We start from the raw sequence: 25,264 nt of genomic DNA, 5'->3' as shown, positions 1-25,264 counted from the left end.
CAAAAAAGTGACAAAAATCCATCAAAAAAAGACAAAAATCCATCAAAAAAAAGACAAAAATCCATCAAAAAAAAGACAAAAATCCATCAAAAAAAGACAAAAATCCATCAAAAAAGTGACAAAAATCCATCAAAAAAGTGACAAAAATCCATCAAAAAAAGACAAAAATCCATCAAAAAAAGACAAAAATCCATCAAAAAAGTGACAAAAATCCATCAAAAAAAGACAAAAATCCATCAAAAAAGTGACAAAAATCCATCAAAAAGTGACAAAAATCCATCAAAAAAAGGCAAAAATCCATCAAAAAAGTGACAAAAATCCATAAAAAAAAGACAAAAATCCATTAAAAAAAAGTGACAAAAATCCATCAAAAAAAAGTGACAAAAATCCATCAAAAAAAAGACAAAAATCCATCAAAAAAAAGACAAAAATCCATCAAAAAAAGACAAAAATCCATCAAAAAAGTGACAAAAATCCATCAAAAAAGTGACAAAAATCCATCAAAAAAAGACAAAAATCCATCAAAAAAGTGACAAAAATCCATCAAAAAAAGACAAAAATCCATCAAAAAGTGACAAAAATCCATCAAAAAAAGACAAAAATCCAGCAGAAAAGTGACAAAAATCCATCAAAAAAGTGACAAAAATCCATCAAAAAAAAGACAAAAATTCATCAAAAAAGTGACAAAAATCCATCAAAAAGACAAAAATCAATCAAAAAAGTGACAAAAATCCATCAAAAAAAAGACAAAAATCCAGCAAAAAAGTGACAAAAATCCAGCAAAAAAGTGACAAAAATCCATCAAAAAAAGACAAAAATCCATCAAAAAAAAGACAAAAATCCATCAAAAAAAAGACAAAAATCCATCAAAAAGTGACAAAAATCCATTATAATCGATTTTTTGCGATTATGCTAATTTTGTAATCTTTTACTGTTGTAATCGAAATCGTAATCGAATTTCGATTAATTGCACAGCCCTAAGTTATTGGTCTGACAGTAACATCTTTATACACGTTTCTATTTAAAAATGAAATTAAAATGATGTATTTTCTTCCCCCTTCCTGCTCCAGCAATGTCTCCATGTGTAGCATGAGCCCAGACCTGTTCACCACAAGTGCCGCTAAAATCCTGCTCTGTCACTCAGGAAGTAGTGATGACGTCATGCACGAGCTTAACATAGAGACTGTAGTTGCGTAAAATCCACTACAGTTAAATCAGTTGTGTAGTTCAGAGTAGGAACATGAGGAGCGGCGCAGGAATAGTTAACATCTGGTTTGTGTGGTAGGACACGCCCAGTAAATGCTTTGTCACTGAACAAACCAGGAAGTGCAGCATTCTTTAGACTGGACGTCGCACACTTCCCCAACGCAGACGCTGTTTCAACCCGAGCAGAAAACACCAGCGTCCACCGACATCTGCACAGACTGAGGTGAGTCCAGAGGTGAGTCCAGAGCTGCTCCAGGACGTCCAGACCAGAGTTTACTTCACAAACGCTCTGTCCTGCTGTTAAAGGAGAGATGTATCTTTCTCATAGGTGTCTGTTGTTTTAAGGCCCTGTTCTCACTCACTGGAGAAAATGGTGAATCTCTGAGTTCTAAGAAATATCAGAGTCTTCTTCCCTGTTCCTCGTGTCCTGCATTAGTGTCATTTTAAAGGATGAGCACAAAAAACCTGGAAGTCCAGGCCTCACTAAAAATAGACAAACTTAAGTTTCGTTTTTGCCTCACACGGAGACAGGGTCAGAAAAGCTGCCTGTCTCTTTAAGACTTTGTGGCTCCAGAGCGTCCAATCACTGAGCTGCTTTGACTTTGATTCACTGAACAGTTTCTACAACAGGCTCTGACTCACTGTGTTTAATGACGAAAGGCAGGAGCGATTTTAGAGTTTCACCTTTAGGGGTGTTTAGCACCTGAGGGTTCGGGGGTTCTCGCTCAGAACATTTCAAATCCAACATGTGTAATTTCCTGTCATTTGATGCATTTTTGAGGAACTGCACCTACAACGTGTTTCAAAATCCATTGCAACATAATTGTAAAAATACATATATCAGAATCAGAAATATATTCAAAATGAAACATTATTTGTCATAAGAATTTATAAGATGCTAATCAGATCGAGGCATGATTGTGTTTCAAAAGCATATGACAGTTATGACTCTTTATTTTCCTATTGTGCAGACGTGTCACGAGGGAGTTAGAGCTGCATGAATTTGTCCCTCTGATTCTGTCACCGATGAAACCACTTTATTTTCATACAAATGTGATCTAACCCATCATCAGGAATCATGTTAGTGGTTCTCTGTGGAGGTCCAGCCCCTGGTCCTCACAGTCTCAGGGCTGTGACACCGGCTGCACTAAACTAACGCCTGAAACCTCTGTCAGGACTCGTGTTTTACAGTGTGATGATTCTATAGAGACTCGTGTTTTACAGTGTGATGATTCTATAGAGACTCGTGTTTTACAGTGTGATGATTCTACAGTGACTCGTGTTTTACAGTTTGATGATTCTATAGAGACTCGTGTTTTACAGTGTGATGATTCTATAGAGACTCGTGTTTTACAGTGTGATGATTCTATAGAGACTCGTGTTTTACAGTGTGATGATTCTATAGAGACTCGTGTTTTACAGTGTGATGATTCTACAGTGACTCGTGTTTTACAGTTTGATGATTCTATAGAGACTCGTGTTTTACAGTGTGATGATTCTATAGAGACTCGTGTTTTACAGTGTGATGATTCTATAGAGACTCGTGTTTTACAGTGTGATGATTCAATAGAGACTCGTGTTTTACAGTGTGATGATTCTATAGAGACTCGTGTTTTACAGTGTGATGATTCTATAGAGACTCGTGTTTTACAGTGTGATGATTCTATAGTGACTCGTGTTTTACAGTGTGATGATTCAATAGAGACTCGTGTTTTACAGTGTGATGATTCTATAGTGACTTGTGTTTTACAGTGTGATGATTCTATAGAGACTCGTGTTTTACAGTGTGATGATTCTATAGAGACTCGTGTTTTACAGTGTGATGATTCTATAGTGACTCGTGTTTTACAGTGTGATGATTCTATAGTGACTCGTGTTTTACAGTGTGATGATTCTATAGAGACTCGTATTTTACAATGTGATGATTCTCTATAACATCTAAACATTTCCTACGATCATTATTTACTGTGTATGTGCTGTTGAAGACCAGCACCAAAGTTTAAACTGCAGGGAGAGACCGAGCAGAGTCTGACACTGCGCTCACACCGAGAGCGGCAGAAGAGAAGAGAGCTTTGCTAAAAACAACATAGCAGCTAAAGGTTAACCCGAAACGCCCTGCCCCCTGCTGGCCGGGAGTGGTGCCGCTCCCCGGCTGCTCCAAAGAACATTCAGATCAGTGTCATGTGACTGGGACCAGACCGGTTTGAGGAGTTGGATCTTCAGCCTAGTCGGATTAGACGTCACATGTAAACGTAGTGACTGTCAGCAGTGTCATTGGAGCGGCAGAGGCGGCACAAAGACAAGCCAAAGTCTTTAAGGGTTGATTTCAACTTGCAAGATCCTGAAATCCTGAAATATCCTGTTAACTCTATATTTTAAGTTTGATGCCACTCCATACATTTTATCATCATGCTCTATTTAAACACAGAAAGAGATGCAGCTGACGGGTGGACACATGGGGAAAGATGAGGAAAGTCTAGTTTGACTGTGTTTGAAGGACAGTTCTGTGAAAAGAGAAAGGACATTTGGACACAGATCTACAACACGACTTCACACAGTGTCCCGGAGAACGAGGAGACTCAGGGAGGAATCAATGTGAAGCTCTGAACCTCCTCTTTCTGATGCAGCAGGTCTATCACTTTTCATTTAGAGATATTCACAAAAGTCCTGGGCGAGTTAATATCAGCCAAATCTGCAGAATCTCTTGTTGATCTTGACTCTGTGTTTTTGCAAACAAAGTCACTCAGCTTCTGGTCACAGGTTCATGTTTCTCTGTGTCTCTGTCTCAGGTCAGAATGGCTGCTGTCGTATCTGAGGACCAGTTCCTGTGCTCCATCTGTCTGGACCTGTTCACTGAACCAGTGTCCACTCCATGTGGACACAACTTCTGCAGACGCTGCCTCTCTCAGCACTGGGACACCAGCGCCCCCTGCAGGTGCCCTCTGTGTAAAGAGCTGTTTCGCAGAAGGCCAGAGCTCAGAGTGAACACGCTGCTCTCAGAGATGGTCTCTCAGCTCAAACAGGAAGCAGGAAGTAGGTCTGAAGTGTCCAAACCTGGAGAAGTGTCCTGTGATCACTGCAGCGATCCCAAACTGAAGGCGCTGAAGTCCTGCCTGGTCTGTCTGTCCTCGTACTGTGAGAGCCACCTCCAGCCTCATCTGAGCGTGTCTGGACTGAGGAGCCACCAGCTGATGGAGCCAGTGGACAACATGGAGGACAGAATGTGTCTCCAACACCACAAACCTCTGGAGCTCTTCTGCCGCAGCGACCACAGCTTCCTCTGCACCATGTGTGCTCTGCTGGAGCACCAGTCCCATAAGTTTGTGCCTCTGAAGGAAGAGTTCGACCAGAGAAAGGTCTCTGTACAGCAGAGCCGCCACATGGTGGAGCAGAGGAGGCAGAAGATCCAGGAGCTCCAGAGCTCAGTGCAGCTCAGTCAGAGAGCAGTGGACAGAGAGAAGAGCACAGGGCTGCAGGCCTTCAGCGCTCTGATAGAGTCTGTGCAGAGGAGCAGAGAGCGCTTCATCCAGGAGCTGCAGGAGAAACACAGGCACACACAGACTCAGGCTGAAGCTCTGCTCCAACAGCTGAAGCAGGAGATCTGTGAGCTGGAGCAGAGGAGCACTGAAGCTGAGCAGCTCCTACGCTCTGAAGACCAGCTCCACTTCCTCCAGCACTGCCCTGCACTGCCCCCTACTGGCCTGAAGGACTGGAGCAGCGTCAGACTGGAGCTGGAGACGATTGAAGGAACTGCAGCACGAGCTTTGACTGAACTGGAGGAGAATCTGAAGGAAACATTCACTGGAGAAATGAAGAAAGTGTCAAAACTAAAAAACAAACTGTGGAGAGAGCAGAAGTTTGCAGTCGACCTGACTCTGGACACAAACACTGCTAATGTTAAGTTGTCTGTGTCCAAAGATCTGAAGCAGGTTCATCACACGGATCAGAGGAACTTCACAGACAGTCCTCAGAGGTTCAGTTTATTTCTAAATGTTTTTACAAAGCAGAGTTTCTCCACAGGCAGGTTCTACTTTGAGGTTCAAGTCAAAGATAAGACAATGTGGATTTTAGGAGTGGCCAAAGAGTCTGTAGAGAGAAGGAACAATGAAAACACCCTCACGAGTAAACATGGTTATTGGTGCCTGCATATGAGTATTTTTGGTAAGTGCTTTGCATGTACTGACCCTCACACCCCTCTGTCCCTGAAGCGTGCTCCTCAGAAGGTCGGGGTGTTTGTGGACTATGACGAGGGGCTGGTCTCCTTTTATGACGCAGACACTGCAGATCTCATCTACTCCTTCACCCACTGCAGCTTCAGGGAGAAACTCTTTCCATTTTTAAATCCTTCTAGTAATGATAGCGGTTCAAACTCGGCTCCTCTGATCCTCACTGTGGTGAAGAAGTGACTGTGGCCAAACGTACAGATCAAATCAAGGCGAATGAAGCAAAAGTGATTCTGTGGGACTTCATTATGTTTCAATTCATCAATAACATACTTCAGTTTGGTCAAATGTTTCTGGTAAAGTGGGTTCAGTTATAAATGTGTGTCGGTGTTTCTGAAGAGGGAAATGTTTATTGGATATTATTCTGTTTTGCGTTTGTTTGTCTTTGTTTTTTCCAATGTGTTTTTGCTGCAAATGAGAAATAAAAATGAGATCTCTGAGCTGCTTTCACTCTGGATTCAGTCCGACCTCAGACACTTCACACGTCTCTGCAGAACCGTCTGTGTGGCTGGAGACGCCTGTGCAGGGACTGGCCACATGTCCGTTCTGGAAGAGCACAGAAGGGCCACCGGTCCCGCCTCAACCGAGCTTTACCCAAATCGAAAAGCTACAAAGAAAAGCAGCAAAAAATAGCGAGAAAAAGAGGATGAAAACAAAACAAAAATGTGCTGGAAAAGCAGCAAAAAAGTGACAAAAAATGTGATGAAAAGGCAACAAAAACATGAGAAAAACACGGACCAAAAAAACTACAAAAACATGAGAAAAACACGGACAAAAAACTACAAAAACGTGAGAAAAACACGGACAAAAAAAACTACAAAAACGTGAGAAAAACACGGACCAAAAAAACTACAAAAACGTGAGAAAAACACGGACAAAAAAACTACAAAAACGTGAGAAAAACACGGACCAAAAAAACTACAAAAACGTGAGAAAAACACGGACAAAAAAACGACAAAAACGTGAGAAAAACACGGACCAAAAAACTACAAAAACATGAGAAAAACACGGACAAAAAACTACAAAAACATGAGAAAAACACGGACAAAAAACTACAAAAACATGAGAGAAACACGGACAAAAAACTACAAAAACATGAGAAAAACACGGACCAAAAAACTACAAAAACATGAGAAAAACACGGACAAAAAACTACAAAAACCTGAGAAAAACACGGACAAAAAACTACAAAAACATGAGAAAAACACGGACAAAAAAACTACAAAAACGTGAGAAAAACACGGACCAAAAAACTACAAAAACATGAGAAAAACACGGACAAAAAACTACAAAAACATGAGAAAAACACGGACAAAAAACTACAAAAACATGAGAGAAACACGGACAAAAAACTACAAAAACATGAGAAAAACACGGACAAAAAACTACAAAAACATGAGAAAAACACAGACAAAAAACTACAAAAACATGAGAGAAACACGGACAAAAAAACTACAAAAACGTGAGAAAAACACGGACCAAAAAAACTACAAAAACGTGAGAAAAACACGGACAAAAAAACGACAAAAACGTGAGAAAAACACGGACCAAAAAACTACAAAAACATGAGAAAAACACGGACAAAAAACTACAAAAACCTGAGAAAAACACGGACAAAAAACTACAAAAACATGAGAAAAACACGGACAAAAAAACTACAAAAACGTGAGAAAAACACGGACCAAAAAACTACAAAAACATGAGAAAAACACGGACAAAAAACTACAAAAACATGAGAAAAACACGGACAAAAAACTACAAAAACATGAGAGAAACACGGACAAAAAACTACAAAAACATGAGAAAAACACGGACAAAAAACTACAAAAACATGAGAAAAACACGGACAAAAAACTACAAAAACATGAGAAAAACACGGACAAAAAACTACAAAAACATGAGAAAAACACGGACAAAAAACTACAAAAACATGAGAGAAACACGGACAAAAAACTACAAAAACGTGAGAAAAACACAGACAAAAAACTACAAAAACGTGAGAAAAACACAGACAAAAAACTACAAAAACATGAGAAAAACACGGACCAAAAAAACTACAAAAACATGAGAAAAACACGGACAAAAAACTACAAAAACGTGAGAAAAACACGGACCAAAAAAACGACAAAAACGTGAGAAAAACACGGACAAAAAAACTACAAAAAAGTGAGAAAAACACGGACAAAAAACTACAAAAACGTGAGAAAAACACGGACAAAAAAACTACAAAAACGTGAGAAAAACACGGACCAAAAAACTACAAAAAAGTGAGAAAAACACGGACAAAAAACTACAAAAACGTGAGAAAAACACAACAAAAAATGCTAGAAAAAATAATGAAAAAAAAACAACACAAATATGACACAAATGACGCGACAAAAAGTTTCCGTCACTTTTTGTAGGTCTTAGCTTTCAAATGAGGCGTTACATTGTTGCTCTCCAGTCGAGAAGCTTTTAGATTTGGGTAAAGCCCAGTATAAAAAAACATGAATCTAAAAGGAGTTCCGTGGAGTATGGTGCACCACAAGGTTCAGTTTTGGGACCGTTATTATTTATTATTTATATGAATGATTTTGCTTCTGTTTCTACGACCGCCTTTCCCGCTCTTTCTGCTGATGATCAAAAAAATAATAATAAAAAGTCGACCTGGGGAAAATGCACTGGTTATGTTAAGGCGGGGGGTCAGAGGTTAAGATATGTATTTGTGGAAGTGTCACATTTACGCTGATTAGGGCCAGACTGGTCAGAGTCCAGGGCTGGTTTCAGTCCCAGTCCGGCCCTGCGCGAGTGGGAAGTAACGCAGTCAAAAGTACAATTACGATGTTTAAATAATGGTTTAGGATCAATCGTTTTGTAGGTTTTCTGGTGAGAGGCTCCGTCCGCAGTGAAAACCTTCCAAACACATGATCCTGGAGCGTCTTAGAGACCAGTGTGATGGAAGCTAAAGGTCCAGGCTGACCAGTCACAGCCTCTGGGTCACTACAAGGTCAAACACGCACAAATATCAACTTTTTTTTCACCATATAAAAAGTTGCACCTTTAAGTAATGAATGAATCGGAATTAATTAATGTTTTTGAATCATAAAACATGGATGCAGACTGACACAGGCACAGATTCTTCAAACAATATCATATTTCTAACACTGCAAACACTTGGTGAATATCCTCAAGATGGAAACAAACATGGAATGAGTATCTTGTGTATCGGACATAAACTGATATGTGTGGCCTAATGTGGCCTCCATAAAACCATGTGACTCTTGTCTGACAGTGCTGCAGTGCAAACTTGTGTAAACTTGTGTAAACTTGTGTAAACTTGTGTAAACTTGTGTAAACTTGTGCAATAGTTCACCTCAGTGTGTGTGATGTGAGTCGGTTCAGGTCCCGCCCAGTAAATGAACAAACCAGGAAGTGCAGCATTCTTTAGACTGGACGTCGCACACTTCCCCAACGCAGACGCTGTTTCAACCCGAGCAGAAAACACCAGCGTCCACCGACATCTGCACAGACTGAGGTGAGTCCAGAGCTGCTCCAGGACGTCCAGACCAGAGTTTACTTCACAAACGCTCTGGAGTCCAGGCTTTTACATGTCCTGGTTTAAACTCTGTCCATGAACATGTAAACTCCTCCAGAGCAGCATTTGGGTCTTAGTTTTTATGTATTATTGTAGATTTATCAAACTTACTGTTCTATCGGGGCTTTGCTTTCTCTTAATTCAGCTGAGTGTTTGGTTAATGCCCTGTTCTCACTCACAGGAGAAAATAGTGAATCTCTTGAGTTCTAAGAAGTACAAGCCATTGATCAAACAAGACTTAATATAATCATGTTTTTTTCCATGTTGTTTGTCATAATTGTGTCCTGCATTAGTGTCACAAACAAACCTGTAAGTTCAGGCCTCACTAAAAATAAACTAACTTAAGTTTCACTTTTGCCTCACACAGAGACAGGATCAGAAAAGCTGCCTGTCTCTTTAACACTTTGTGGCTCTAGTTTTCAGCTGTAGAAAAGAAAAAAAACGTGATGGTCCAATCACTGAGCTGCTTTGACTTTGGATTCACTGAACAGTTTCTACAACAGGCTCTGACTCACTCACTGTGTTTACATGACGAAGGGAAAGTCGAATCTCTCACCTATTCAGACCAGAACAGGATCACCCAAACCCATGTAAACCCGACACCGACAAACTAACTATCAGACTGTCGGAAGAAACACCAGCATATCGTCAGAATACATTATGTCAGCTGCTTCTAATGGACGACTGTGTTGGGCCACGAGACACAGCTAAGATTAGCTCCGGTCGATAACATGAAAACAAAAAGTGAGCACCAATAAAGTCACTAAAACCACCAGCTACATACACAGTGCGTTCCAAGTTATTATGCAAATTACATTTTTCTAAGATTCTATAAATTGTCAAATGAGAGTCAGCATAATTTTCAAGTCTTTAACTGGTAGAGGATCATTTAAATGTGGTTTAAAAATCTCCCAGTGATAACAGTATTTTTTTCAAAAATAAATATCGTAAAAACCTCAAAATCTAAATTATTATGCAATTCATCATTTCAATACATTTTAAAGCTTGTAATTAGGATGGGGTCCACATCATGGGGTTCTCTCCTTTTATGCCCATAGCAGCCAGTGATGCAGAGGTTTTCTTTACAGCAGGACATGGTGCGTCGTCATGATGAAGAGGATCTTGTTTGGGAAAACACGGCTCTTCTTTTTGTAGCATAGAAGAAAGTGGTCAGTCAGAAAGAGGTCATTTTCACACCTTCAGGGATCCTAATGGGGCCGACCAGCTCTCTCCTCATGATTCTGGCCCAAAACATGACTCCGCCCCCTCCTTACTGACGTCACAGCCTTGTTGGGACATGGTGGCCGTTCACCTCCATCCATCTGACCATCCAGGGTTACACGGCCTCATCAGTGAACAAGACTGTTTGAAAATGGGTCTCATGTATTTCTGAGCCACTGCAGCCGTTTCTGCTTCAGCTTCAGTGAACAGTTTAGGGGAGGCCGGATAGAAGCTTTATGCACAACTGCAGCCTCTGGAGGGTCCGACACCTTCATGTTCAGAGACTCCAGAGGCACCAGCAGCTTCAAATACCTGTCTGCTGCTTTGTAGCATCTGTTCTCTTAATCTGATGTGTTTGTCTGGCAGAAACCGTCCTCATTGTGCCTTTATCTGCACAAACCCGAGTGTGTCTGAATCATCCACAAATCTCTGATCAGTTCGATGATTACGCTTCATCTTTCATGAAATATCGAAGGTTTTCACACCGAGACCAAGACATTCAACTATTTCACGCTTTTCATCAGCAGAGAGATCCTTTTTCTTTCCCATATTGCTTTACCTTGACACAAAAACACAAATTGCATAGTAATTTGGAACGCAGTGTAAAGCGCCTATCGTTGCATAGTGTCATATAAAGTTAGCCGTTAGCTGCCGAGTGCTAATCCTTTCTAACCGTGTTTTCGGTGTATTTGAGCTTAATCAATGGGGGAAACCCTGGGGTTAACTGTGGGTGTTTAGTTAAAGATCCACAGTTTGGTCTGAAAGCACCTTGGGCTAAACGGGGCTAACTGGGCTAGCTCTTTGCTAAAAACAACATAGCAGCCAAAGGTTAACCAGAAACGGTGCACATAGCCATCGACCCCCTGCTGGCCGAGAGTCGCGCCGCTCCCCTGCTGCTCCAATAGACATTCAGATCAGTGTCATGTGACTGGTTTGACAAGTTTTGAGGGGAAACAGATAGAAGTCAAATCTTTAGCCTCGTCGGATTAGACCCTCACATGTGAATGTAGTGACTGTGAGGAGTGTCATTGGAGTGGCCCAGAGGTGGCACAAGGACAAGCCAAAGTTTTTCAGGGTTGATTTCATAATTCTGTTGAACCTGTGTCAGTAAAATTGAATTAAACTTGTTACTGACCCTCAATATCCTCGGCTCTTTTGAATAGGGCCAGCTGACCAGTGGACACATGATGAAAGATGAGGAAAAAAGTTTAGTTTTATACAGAAAAATCACCATGTATTTATCTAGTACTATTTGAAAGCATGGCTTGTGTGTGAAGTACAGCTTCCCAGAGGCTGAGGAGTCTCCAGGTGGGCTGGATTTAAATCTCTAATCCTCCTCTTTCTAATGCAGCAAATCTCTGTCACTTTTCATTTGGAGATATTCACAAAAGTTATTGGCGAGTTAATATATCGGCCATATCTGCGGAATTTTGATGAGACAGACACTATTTCTGAATGTAGTGGCAGCAGGAGCTGCTCATCAGATTTCCAACCCAGATTTCAGATGGCCTCTGTTTCCCCTTAAACACGGCCCTGCTCCCTGTTTAAGATTTTCTGTGTTTCTGACCTTGACTGTGTGTGATTGCACTGACTCAGCTTCAGGTCACGGGTTCATGTTTCTCTGTGTCTCTGTCTCAGGTCAGAATGGCTGCTGTGAGATCTGAGGACCAGTTCCTGTGCTCCATCTGTCTGGACCTGTTCACTGAACCAGTGTCCACTCCATGTGGACACAACTTCTGCAGACGCTGCCTCTCTCAGCACTGGGACACCAGCGCCCCCTGCAGGTGCCCTCTGTGTAATGAGCTGTTCCACATAAGGCCAGAGCTCAGAGTGAACACGATGTTCTCAGAGATGGTCTCTCAGCTCAAACAGGAAGCAGGAAGTAGGTCTGAAGTGTCCAAACCTGGAGAAGTGTCCTGTGATCACTGCAGCGATCCCAAACTGAAGGCGCTGAAGTCCTGCCTGGTCTGTCTGTCCTCGTACTGTGAGAGCCACCTCCAGCCTCATCTGAGCGTGTCTGGACTGAGGAGCCACCAGCTGATGGAGCCAGTGGACAACATGGAGGACAGAATGTGTCTCCAACACCACAAACCTCTGGAGCTCTTCTGCCGCAGCGACCACAGCTTCCTCTGCACCATGTGTGCTCTGCTGGAGCACCAGTCCCATAAGTTTGTGCCTCTGAAGGAAGAGTTCGACCAGAGAAAGGTCTCTCTACAGCAGAGCCGCCACATGGTGGAGCAGAGGAGGCAGAAGATCCAGGAGCTCCAGAGCTCAGTGCAGCTCAGTCAGAGAGCAGTGGACAGAGAGAAGAGCACAGGGCTGCAGGCCTTCAGCGCTCTGATAGAGTCTGTGCAGAGGAGCAGAGAGCGCTTCATCCAGGAGCTGCAGGAGAAACACAGGCACACACAGACTCAGGCTGAAGCTCTGCTCCAACAGCTGAAGCAGGAGATCTGTGAGCTGGAGCAGAGGAGCACTGAAGCTGAGCAGCTCCTACGCTCTAAAGACCAGCTCCACTTCCTCCAGCACTGCCCTGCACTGCCCCCTACTGGCCTGAAGGACTGGAGACGCGTCAGACTGGAGCTGGAGACGTTTGAAGGAACTGCAGCTCGAGCTTTGACTGAACTGGAGGAGAATCTGAAGGAAACATTCACTGGAAAAATGAAGAAAGTGTCAAAACCAAAAAACAAACTGTGGAGAGAGCAGAAGTCTGCAGTCGACCTGACTCTGGACACAAACACTGCTAATGTTAAGTTGTCTTTGTCCAAAGATCTGAAGCAGGTTCATCACACGGATCAGAGGAACTTCCCTGACAGTCCTCAGAGGTTCAGTTTATTTCTAAATGTTTTTACAAAGCAGAGTTTCTCCACAGGCAGGTTCTACTTCGAGGTTCAAGTCAAAGATAAGACTTCCTGGACTTTTGGCGTGGCCAAAAAGTCTGTAGAGAGAGGAAACAATAAAGACTCCCTCACTACGAAACATGGATATTGGTGCCTGTATATGAAGAATGTAGAGGATTATGAAGCTTGTACTGACCCTCACACCCCTCTGTCCCTGAAGCGTGCTCCTCAGAAGGTCGGGGTGTTTGTGGACTATGACGAGGGGCTGGTCTCCTTTTATGACGCAGACACTGCAGATCTCATCTACTCCTTCACCGACTGCAGCTTCAGGGAGAAACTCTTTCCATTTTTAAATCCTAGTGGTAGAAATGGAGGTAAAAACTCAGCTCCTCTGATTCTCACTGTGGTGAAGAAGTGACTGTGGCCAAACGTAAAGATCATCAACTCATCAGTGACGTCTCAAGATGAAAAAGACAAAAGTGACACAAGTGAATGACTGTGTCTAACAGGGACATTGTTGAAATACTAAAATGCTTTGGTTTGATCAAATGTTCAGTCAAATAATCTGACTCTGTTAAAGTGGGGACAGACGTCGACAAACATTTTCTGAAATGACTGATTCTCGTATTAGTTTAACAGGATAAAATGTAAAAGGTTTTTGATTAAAGGTTGTGTCATGATTCTATTATGAACGCTCTATACTAATAATGAAGGTATTTTCTTTAACAAATGAAAAACATGTGAATTTACAACAGTTTTGTTTCTATTGTCAGTGATTTTAAGACTTGACTCATCACTTTGTTAAATCTCTTTGAGGACGTCACACTATGGAAAAAAAAAAAAAATCTTTATTAATATGTTCGGGTTTGGTTTAATGTGGTTTTCAATGTGATTTTACTGAAAATGGGAAATAAAGATGATAAATGTAATGTTTTCATTGTGATATTTATTTTTCTACAAAGGTGAAGAAAATGTTGAAACATTTTCACCAAACTACTGTGGTCTTTCAACTGTTTGAGATTTACATATTTTTTCTCGACACAGAGGAAAAGAAAAACAAAGGGGAACTTCAGAATGCACAACAAATGAGCTTCAGTCATGATTTTCTTTTTTCATTTACTCCCACTTTAGTCTTGTATTGGTCCTGAAGTGTTGTTTTTAAATGGAGGTAATATTTTATTGACCAGGTCCAGGAGGAGGATCAGGCCTCAACAAACCCAGATGTTTGTACCAGCCACGCCATTTTAAACAATGTGACATATGTCAGTTTTATCTTTCAACGCTCACAACCCTGAGATGGAGCCCCCACCCCCCCTCAGCGATCATCATCATCATCATCACCTTTAATGAATTCTAAATCGCACCTTCTGCTGTGGCGTGGTCTTTGCTTCTAGATAATGAAATGTTTTGGAAAATATAACACTGTTATTGCATTAATCACGACAATGAGGAATAGCACATCTTTTCCCTCATATTTTGCAGCCATTGCAGAAAATCCAATGTGGAGTCATAACTTTTTGTATTGGTATGTTTTGTGATGTTTTGGAGCTAAAACGTGTAAAGTTCTATGAGTGTCTTTATCGAATATGAGTTTAAAGTTCTCCAGACCCAGGACTTTGTTAAACATCTTTGAGTCGATACATCGGTACAACTTATTACAGATTGTTACAAAGCACATTGCATTGTTCGTAATTTGGTTGGTACAATGTTGGTCGTGTGAAATAAAGTTTAATAGATGATTTACTTTGAAATACCAAAGTTTGATGCCTCTTAGGTCCCGAGACACCATTAAAGAAATATAGTAATATAGCTCTCTTACCCAGCCGTCATGGGAAAACCCCTAGAAATGCTCTGGTGTTGGACAAACCAGGAAGTGCAGCATTCTTTAGACTGGACGTCGCACACTTCCCCAACGCAGACGCTGTTTCAACCCGAGCAGAAAACACCAGCGTCCAGACTGAGGTGAGTCCAGAGCTGCTCCAGGTCTGGCTCCAGGACGTCCACACAGACCAGAGGAGTTTACTATAGAAAGACAAAGGCGTTTCAAAACTTGGAAAGCACCTCCTGAAAACCAATTTCTCATCATAGATTTGTCTTACTGGTTCATTTCTTCAATGAGCTTTTGCTTTCTCTCAGATCAGCTGTTGCTTTAAGGCCCACTCGCCTCTATCAGCTGTTTGAAGGGTTCTGACAATAGCTTTAAGGTGAAGAGCACTTTTAAAAGCTGTATAGTCTGTTATAGCGTGTCTTTGAGTTCTATAAGGAACATCAGCTGATGACGTTTTAAACAAGGATCTTCTTCCCCATCACGGTGGTGGGTCAGGACTCCAAAGTTGGCACAGAACCATTTTCAGAGAGGTCGCGAGACTTTACCAACATGTCAGGAGCTGCAGGAGAAACACAGGCACACACAGACTCAGGCTGAAGCTCTGCTCCAACAGCTGAAGCAGGAGATCTGTGAGCTGGAGCAGAGGAGCACTGAAGCTGAGCAGCTCCTACGCTCTGAAGACCAGCTCCACTTCCTCCAGCACTGCCCTGCACTGCCCCCTACTGGCCTGAAGGACTGGAGCAGCATCAGCCTGGAGCTGAAGACGTTTGAAGGAACTGCAGCACGAGCTTTGACTGAACTGGAGGAGAATCTGAAGGAAACATTCACTGGAGAAATGAAGAAAGTGTCAAAACTAAAAAACAAACTGTGGAGAGAGCAGAAGTCTGCAGTCGACCTGACTCTGGACACAAACACTGCTAATGTTAAGTTGTCTGTGTCCAAAGATCTGAAGCAGGTTCATCACACGGATCAGAGGAACTTCCCTGACAGTCGTCTGAGGTTCAGTTTATTTCTAAATGTTTTTACAAAGCAGAGTTTCTCCACAGGCAGGTTCTACTTTGAGGTTCAAGTCAAAGATAAGACAATGTGGATTTTAGGAGTGGCCAAAGAGTCTGTAGAGAGAAGGAACAATGAAAACACCCTCACGAGTAAACATGGTTATTGGTGTCTGCATATGAGTATTTTTGGTAAGTGCTTTGCATGTACTGACCCTCACACCCCTCTGTCCCTGAAGCGTGCTCCTCAGAAGGTCGGGGTGTTTGTGGACTATGACGAGGGGCTGGTCTCCTTTTATGACGCAGACACTGCAGATCTCATCTACTCCTTCACCGACTGCAGCTTCAGGGAGAAACTCTTTCCATTTTTAAATCCTTCTAGTAATGATAGCGGTTTAAACTCGGCTCCTCTGATCCTCACTGTGGTGAAGAAGTGACTGTGGCCAAACGTAAAGATCAAATCAAGGCGAATGAAGCAAAAGTGATTCTGTGGGACTTCATTATGTTTCTATCAATTCATCAATAACATACTTCAGTTTGGTCAAATGTTTCTGGTAAAGTGGGTTCAGTTATAAATGTGTGTCGGTGTTTCTGAAGAGGGAAATGTTTATTGGATATTATTCTGTTTTGCGTTTGTTTGTCTTTGTTTTTTCCAATGTGTTTTTGCTGCAAATGAGAAATAAAAATGAGATCTCTGAGCTGCTTTCACTCTGGATTCAGTCCGACCTCAGACACTTCACACGTCTCTGCAGAACCAGTACAATTATGAATTTTTGAAAAGTATTTTTTAATCATGGCCAAACACATGATCCTGGAGCGTCTTAGAGACCAGTGTGATGGAAGCTAAAGGTCCAGGCTGACCAGTCACAGCCTCTGGGTCACTACAAGGTCAAACACGCACAAATATCAACTTTTTTTTCACCATATAAAAAGTTGCACCTTTAAGTAATGAATGAATTGGAATTATTTAATGTTTTTGAATCATAAAACATGGATGCAGACTGACACAGGCACAGATTCTTAAAACAATATCATATTTCTAACACTGCAAACACTTGGTGAATATCCTCAAGATGGAAACAAACATGGAATGAGTATCTTGTGTATCGGACATAAACTGATATGTGTGGCCTAATGTGGCCTCCATAAAACCATGTGACTCTTGTCTGACAGTGCTGCCGTGTAAACTTGTGTAAACTTGTGTAAACTTGTGTAAACTTGTGTAAACTTGTGCAATAGTTCACCTCAGTGTGTGTGATATGAGTCGGTTCAGGTCCCGCCCAGTAAATGAACAAACCAGGAAGTGCAGCATTCTTTAGACTGGACGTCGCACACTTCCCCAACGCAGACGCTGTTTCAACCCGAGCAGAAAACACCAGCGTCCACCGACATCTGCACAGACTGAGGTGAGTCCAGAGCTGCTCCAGGACGTCCACACAGACCAGAGTTTACTTCACAAACGCTCTGGAGTCCAGGCTTTTACATGTCCTGGTTTAAACTCTGTCCATGAACATGTAAACACCTCCAGAGCAGCATTTGGGTCTTAGTTTTTATGTGTTATTGTAGATTTATCAAACTTACTGTTCTATCGGGGCTTTGCTTTCTCTTAATTCAGCTGAGTGTTTGGTTAATGCCCTGTTCTCACTCACAGGAGAAAATAGTGAATCTCTTGAGTTCTAAGAAGTACAAGCCATTGATCAAACAAGACTTAATATGATCATGTTTTTTTCCATGTTGTTTGTCATAATTGTGTCCTGCATTAGTGTCACAAACAAACCTGTAAGTCCAGGCCTCACTAAAAATAGACAAACTTAAGTTTCACTTTTGCCTCACACAGAGACAGGATCAGAAAAGCTGCCTGTCTCTTTAACACTTTGTGGTTTTCAGCTCTTGTTGAAAAGACGTGAGCGTCCGATCACTGAGCTACTTTCACTTTGGATTCACAGAAGAGTTTTAACAACAGGGAGCCAAACTTTTTAAAAGTTGATTTGATGATTCTGTTGAACCTGTTTAATTAAACATGTTCCTGACTGTCAGTGTCCTCGCCTCTTTTGAATAGGACCAGATCGATATATTGATTTTTAAGTTAACTTAACCCACTGTGCTGGTTTAGATACATTTTGACTTTAATTTAACTCTATATGTAATAGATGTTTGATATTAATACCACTCCATACATGTACACTGTGTGTAAACAGATCAAAATGGCGGCTAACGAGTGGACACATGAGGAAAGATGAGGAGAAAGTATAGTTTTATACAAATAAAATCTCCATGTAATTCTTATCTGAAAGCATGATGATGGTGATTGTGTGTGAAGGACAGTTCTGTGAAAAGAGAAAGGACATTTGGACACAGATCTTCAACATGATTTCACACAGTGTCCCGGAGAACGAGGAGACTCAGGGTGGGCTGGATTCATAGCTCTAATCCTCCTCTTTCTAATACAGCAAATCTTTATCACTTTATATTTAGAGATATTCACAAAAGTTATTGGCAAGTTAATACTAGAGATATCAGCAACATTTTGGCCAAAAGCTGATGTTCTTCAGCCAAATGTATCAGTCAGACCTATTATCAGATTTCAGATGGTCTGTGCTCCCCCTAAACACGGCCCTGCTCCCTGTTTATGATCTTCTGTGTCACTGATCTTGACTGTGTGAGTCGTCACAGGTTCATGTTTCTCTGTGTCTCTGTCTCAGGTCAGAATGGCTGCTGTGAGATCTGAGGACCAGTTCCTGTGCTCCATCTGTCTGGACCTGTTCACTGAACCAGTGTCCACTCCATGTGGACACAACTTCTGCAGACGCTGCCTCTCTCAGCACTGGGACACCAGCGCCCCCTGCAGGTGCCCTCTGTGTAACAAGCTGTTCCAAGTAAAGCCTGAGCTCGAAGTGAACACGCTGCTCTCAGAGATGGTCTCTCAGCTCAAACAGGAAGCAGGAAGTAGGTCTGAAGTGTCCAAACCTGGAGAAGTGTCCTGTGATCACTGCAGCGATCCCAAACTGAAGGCGCTGAAGTCCTGCCTGGTCTGTATGTCCTCGTACTGTGAGAGCCACCTCCAGCCTCATCTGAGCGTGTCTGGACTGAGGAGCCACCAGCTGATGGAGCCAGTGGACAACATGGAGGACAGAATGTGTCTCCAACACCACAAACCTCTGGAGCTCTTCTGCCGCAGCGACCACAGCTTCCTCTGCACCATGTGTGCTCTGCTGGAGCACCAGTCCCATAAGTTTGTGCCTCTGAAGGAAGAGTTCGACCAGAGAAAGGTCTCTGTACAGCAGAGCCGCCACATGGTGGAGCAGAGGAGGCAGAAGATCCAGGAGCTCCAGAGCTCAGTGCAGCTCAGTCAGAGAGCAGTGGACAGAGAGAAGAGCACAGGGCTGCAGGCCTTCAGCGCTCTGATAGAGTCTGTGCAGAGGAGCAGAGAGCGCTTCATCCAGGAGCTGCAGGAGAAACACAGGCACACACAGACTCAGGCTGAAGCTCTGCTCCAACAGCTGAAGCAGGAGATCTGTGAGCTGGAGCAGAGGAGCACTGAAGCTGAGCAGCTCCTACGCTCTGAAGACCAGCTCCACTTCCTCCAGCACTGCCCTGCACTGATCCCTACTGGCCTGAAGGACTGGAGCAGCGTCAGACTGGAGCTGGAGACGTTTGAAGGAACTGCAGCACGAGCTTTGACTGAGTTGAGAGAGACTTTGACAGATGAAGTTGACAAAGTGCTTCAAGCTGAACTCAAGAGAGTTCAGCAGTTTGCAGTCGACCTGACTCTGGACACAAACACTGCAAATGTAACTCTGTCTGTGTCCAATGATCTGAAGCAGGTTCATGAGAGCAAACAGAAGAACTTCCCAGACAGTCGTCAGAGGTTTTTATGGCGCAATGTTTTAACAAAGCAGAGTTTCTCCTCAGGCAGGTTCTACTTCGAGGTTCAAGTCAAAGATAAGACTGCCTGGACTTTAGGCGTGGCCAAAGAGTCTGTAGAGAGAAGAAACCATCAAAACTCTATTACTACAAAATATGGATATTGGTGCCTGTATATGAACGATTTAGAGGATTATTTTGCTTACACCGACCCTCCAGTTCCTCTGTCCCTGAAGCGTGCTCCTCAGAAGGTCGGGGTGTTTGTGGACTATGACGAGGGGCTGGTCTCCTTTTATGACGCAGACACTGCAGATCTCATCTACTCCTTCACCGACTGCAGCTTCAGGGAGAAACTCTTTCCATTTTTAAATCCTTGTCATCACTTGAACGGTAAAAACTCAGCTCCTCTGATCCTCACTGTGGTGAAGAAGTGACTGTGGCCAAACGTAAAGATCATCGAATCATCAGTGACGCCTCAAGATGAAAAATGCAGAACTGATACAAGTGAATGACTGTGTCTAACAGGGACATTGTTATAATTATCTACATTTAGATTAAAAGAATAAAATGCTTTGGTTTGATCAAATGTTCAGTCAAATAATCTGACTCTGTTAAAGTGGGGACAGACCTCGAGGAACATTTTCTGAAATGACTGATTCTCGTATTAGTTTAACAGGATAAAATGTAAAGGTTTTTGATTAAAGGTTGTGTCATGATTCTATTATGAACGCTCTATACTAATAATGAAGGTATTTTCTTTAACAAATGAAAAACATGTGAATTTATAACAGTTTTGTTTCTATTGTCAGTGATTTTAAGACTTGACTCATCACTTTGTTAAATCTCTTTGAGGACGTCACACTATGGAAAAAATAATCTTTATACTTTATTAATATGTTTGGGTTTGGTTTTATGTATAGTTTTCAATGTAATTTTTACTGCAAATGGGAAATAAACATGATAAATATAATGTTTTGGGTCATTGTGATATTTATTTTCCTACAAAGAAAATGTCACAGAAAATATTGAAGTTCCAAAGGTTCATCTAGAGTCGACAGAGGAACGAGGTTTGTCATATCCATGGGGGAAATAACTGAACAACTTGAAATGTGCACATATGTTTAAGCAACAAAGTCATTCGTTATCCTAACAAGTCCTCCAAATCCACACCACACAGACGTTTGTTTTATCCCTGAATTACGACCATATAAGACGTCTACTAAAACAGCGCCCCCAAGCTCCCATTGAGGGGATGTCCATTACTTTAACCTGATTCAGAAACGACTTTATTGTGAATCTGACCAACTGTGATGACGATTCCAAAACTCAAACGCAAAGAAATGAATCACAAACTTGCAGAATTAGCCGTGGACGAACTGAACGTCCAGCTGTGCCAAAGGCTCTCCAAGCGGCTCTGCGGTATTACGCATCACACCAACCGCAGCAGCGTCACAATCTGCCACTCTCGTTATATTACATGTGTGGGCTATAGGTTACCGCCATTTTACTCACAACAACAGCGACACCAAAGCACAACTCACCACGGATGTGTTCGTGTCTTCTCCTCCAGATGCGTCTCCAGCTCCATGTCTCTCCTGTCACTTCCATCTCTGTCCTCAAACGTCCTGGTGTCTCAGACTCCGTGTCTCCCGTACGTCCGGTTGTCCGGTGACCGCGGCGAGCCTCGGATCCGCGATACTGCGATACTGATTCTTGTATTAGTTTAACAGAAAGATTGTTTAAAAGGTTGTGTCCTGTCATAAGTCTATTACAGCACCAGCACAAGACTAAACCTGAACTCAAAAATGTGTCCATCTCATTCTGATGAAGGCTTTAGTGATGATGCAATATCTCGCAATGCGGATGTTGCATCACCTCATATCACGATACGATGTTTTTATGCGATATATCGTCCAGCCGTATTTGTAACTTGTTTTATTTCTCGTTCACATCTCAAGGAATATCATCACTTTGGCCAAAAAAAGAACGGCAAAGGTGTGAAAACAATGAGACACTTTGTAAACACTGTGGGATTCTTAAACATGTACATTTCATTAGAATTTTCATTGTTCGTGCTTTTAAGACTGTTTGATTTGATCACTTTGTTAAATACATTTGATTTTGTTACACTTGACTTTGTCTTGTTTTGCTTTGAGTTTCTACAAAATGACAAATAAAGACGAGAAGTTTAATCAGTTTTGTTTTTGTAAAGCCCAATATCAGATTTCCACATGTTGCCCACTTGAATTTAAGATGCGACTTGAACTTGGTGCAGATTGGCAGCCACATTTCTGTCAGTCTGCCACAATACAGCCTCCAGTCCAATTCTACTTCTGTTTTTGGTTCTTTAATGTTACTCACTACAACCTTTTTTTGTATTTTCTAAGCATTTTTTATTTTTTTGATAGACCTCTGAGCTACCTGCCTTAAACCAGCACAAACCTGCCTTAAACCAGCACAAACCTGATCTAAACCAGCACAAACCTGATCTAAACCAACACAAACCTGCCTTAAACCAGCACAAACCTGACCTAAACCAGCACAAACCTGATCTAAACCAGCACAAACCTGATCTAAACCAACACAAACCTGCCTTAAACCAGCACAAACCTGCCTTAAACCAGCACAAACCTGACCTAAACCAGCACAAACCTGATCTAAACCAGCACAAACCTGATCTAAACCAGCACAAACCTGATCTAAACCTGCACAAACCTGATCTAAACCAACACAAACCTGATCTAAACCAGCACAAACCAGATCTAAACCAACACAAACCTGATCTAAACCAACACAAACCTGATCTAAACCAACACAAACCTGCCTTAAACCAGCACAAACCTGATCTAAACCAACACAAACCTGATCTAAACCAGCACAAACCTGACCTAAACCAGCACAAACCTGATCTAAACCAGCACAAACCTGATCTAAACCAGCACAAACCTGACCTAAACCAGCACAAACCTGATCTAAACCAGCACAAACCTGATCTAAACCAGCACAAACCTGACCTAAACCAACACAAACCTGATCTAAACCAGCACAAACCTGATCTAAACCAGCACAAACCTGATCTAAACCAGCACAAACCTGATCTAAACCAGCACAAACCTGACCTAAACCAACACAAACCTGATCTAAACCAGCACAAACCTGATCTAAACCAGCACAAACCTGACCTAAACCAGCACAAACCTGATCTAAACCAGCACAAACCTGATCTAAACCAGCACAAACCTGATCTAAACCAACACAAACCTGATCTAAACCAGCACAAACCTGATCTAAACCAGCACAAACCTGATCTAAACCAACACAAACCTGACCTAAACCAACACAAACCTGATCTAAACCAGCACAAACCTGATCTAAACCTGCACAAACCTGATCTAAACCAACACAAACCTGATCTAAACCAGCACAAACCAGATCTAAACCAACACAAACCTGATCTAAACCAACACAAACCTGATCTAAACCAACACAAACCTGCCTTAAACCAGCACAAACCAGATCTAAACCAACACAAACCTGATCTAAACCAGCACAAACCTGATCTAAACCAGCACAAACCTGATCTAAACCAGCACAAACCTGATCTAAACCAGCACAAACCTGATCTAAACCAACACAAACCTGATCTAAACCAGCACAAACCTGATCTAAACCAGCACAAACCTGATCTAAACCAGCACAAACCTGATCTAAACCAGCACAAACCTGACCTAAACCATCACAAACCTGCCTTAAACCAGCACAAACCTGATCTAAACCAGCACAAACATGATCTAAACCAGCACAAACATGATCTAAACCAGCACAAACCTGATCTAAACCAACACAAACCTGATCTAATCCAACACAAACCTGATCTAAACCAGCACAAACATGCCTTAAACCAGCACAAACCTGACCTAAACCAACACAAACCTGATCTAAACCAACACAAACCTGATCTAAACCAACACAAACCTGATCTAAACCAGCACAAACCTGATCTAAACCAACACAAACCTGATCTAAACCAACACAAACCTGATCTAAACCAGCACAAACCTGATCTAAACCAGCACAAACCTGATCTAAACCAGCACAAACCTGATCTAAACCAGCACAAACCTGATCTAAACCAACACAAACCTGATCTAAACCAACACAAACCTGATCTAAACCAGCACAAACCTGATCTAAACCAACACAAACCTGATCTAAACCAACACAAACCTGATCTAAACCAGCACAAACCTGATCTAAACCAGCACAAACCTGATCTAAACCAGCACAAACCTGATCTAAACCAGCACAAACCTGACCTAAACCAGCACAAACCTGATCTAAACCAACACAAACCTGATCTAAACCAGCACAAACCTGATCTAAACCAGCACAAACCTGATCTAAACCAGTACAAACCTGATCTAAACCAGCACAAACCTGATCTAAACCAGTACAAACCTGATCTAAACCAGCACAAACCTGATCTAAACCAGCACAGACCTGACCTAAACCAGCACAAACCTGATCTAAACCAGCACAAACCTGATCTAAACCAGCACAGACCTGATCTAAACCAACACAAACCTGATCTAAACCAGCACAAACCTGATCTAAACCAGCACTAACCTGATCTAAACCAGCACAAACCTGATCTAAACCAGCACAAACCTGATCTAAACCAGCACAAACCTGATCTAAACCAACACAAACCTGATCTAAACCAACACAAACCTGATCTAAACCAACACAAACCTGATCTAAACCAACACAAACCTGATCTAAACCAGCACAAACCTGATCTAAACCAGCACAAACCTGATCTAAACCAGCACAAACCTGATCTAAACCAACAAAAACCTGATCTAAACCAGCACAAACCTGATCTAAACCAACACAAACCTGATCTAAACCAACACAAACCTGATCTAAACCAACACAAACCTGATCTAAACCAGCACAAACCTGATCTAAACCAGCACAAACCTGATCTAAACCAGCACAAACCTGATCTAAACCAACACAAACCTGATCTAAACCAGCACAAACCTGCCTTAAACCAGCACAAACCTGATCTAAACCAACACAAACCTGATCTAAACCAGCACAAACCTGATCTAAACCAACACAAACCTGATCTAAACCAGCACAAACCTGATCTAAACCAGCACAAACCTGCCTTAAACCAGCACAAACCTGATCTAAACCAACACAAACCTGATCTAAACCAGCACAAACCTGATCTAAACCAGCACAAACCTGATCTAAACCAGCACAACCCTGATCTAAACCAACACAAACCTGATCTAAACCAACACAAACCTGACCTAAACCAACACAAACCTGATCTAAACCAACACAAACCTGATCTAAACCAACACAAACCTGATCTAAACCAGCACAAACCTGATCTAAACCAGCACAAACCTGATCTAAACCAACACAAACCTGATCTAAACCAACACAAACCTGACCTAAACCAACACAAACCTGATCTAAACCAACACAAACCTGATCTA

The 25,264-nt window shown here is 42.0% G+C and overlaps 1 protein-coding gene across 1 annotated transcript; it reads left to right on the top strand.

Annotated features, from left to right (window-relative positions):
• The first annotated feature begins 1,306 nt into the window (after positions 1–1,306).
• Positions 1,307–20,363, top strand: LOC306965547 (uncharacterized protein). The gene is made up of 6 exons (XM_079560021.1): positions 1,307–1,429; positions 3,996–5,608; positions 11,868–13,435; positions 15,354–16,003; positions 16,124–16,309; positions 18,587–20,363. The coding sequence occupies exons 2-6, from the start codon at positions 4,002–4,004 to the stop codon at positions 20,180–20,182; spliced, it is 5,607 nt and encodes a 1,868-aa protein (XP_079416147.1). The 5' UTR covers positions 1,307–1,429; positions 3,996–4,001; the 3' UTR covers positions 20,183–20,363.
• The last annotated feature ends 4,901 nt before the right edge of the window (positions 20,364–25,264 follow it).

The sequence above is a fragment of the Gobius niger genome (genome assembly GCF_951799975.1).
Source record: "Gobius niger genome assembly, chromosome: 7".
Taxonomy (NCBI): Eukaryota; Metazoa; Chordata; class Actinopteri; order Gobiiformes; family Gobiidae; genus Gobius; species Gobius niger.
Note: the sequence above shows the minus strand (reverse complement) of the source record. Positions and strands in the feature narration are given on the sequence as shown.

Coding starts and splice junctions, on each gene's coding strand:
- LOC306965547 (XM_079560021.1), top strand. CDS start 4,002: ATGGCTGCTGTCGTATCTGAGGACCAGTTCCTGTGCTCCATCTGTCTG. Junction 5,609..11,867: donor ATCCTCACTGTGGTGAAGAA/GTGACTGTGGCC, acceptor GTCTCAGGTCAG/AATGGCTGCTGTGAGATCTG. Junction 16,310..18,586: donor CTCCTCTGATCCTCACTGTG/GTGAAGAAGTGA, acceptor TCTCTGTCTCAG/GTCAGAATGGCTGCTGTGAG.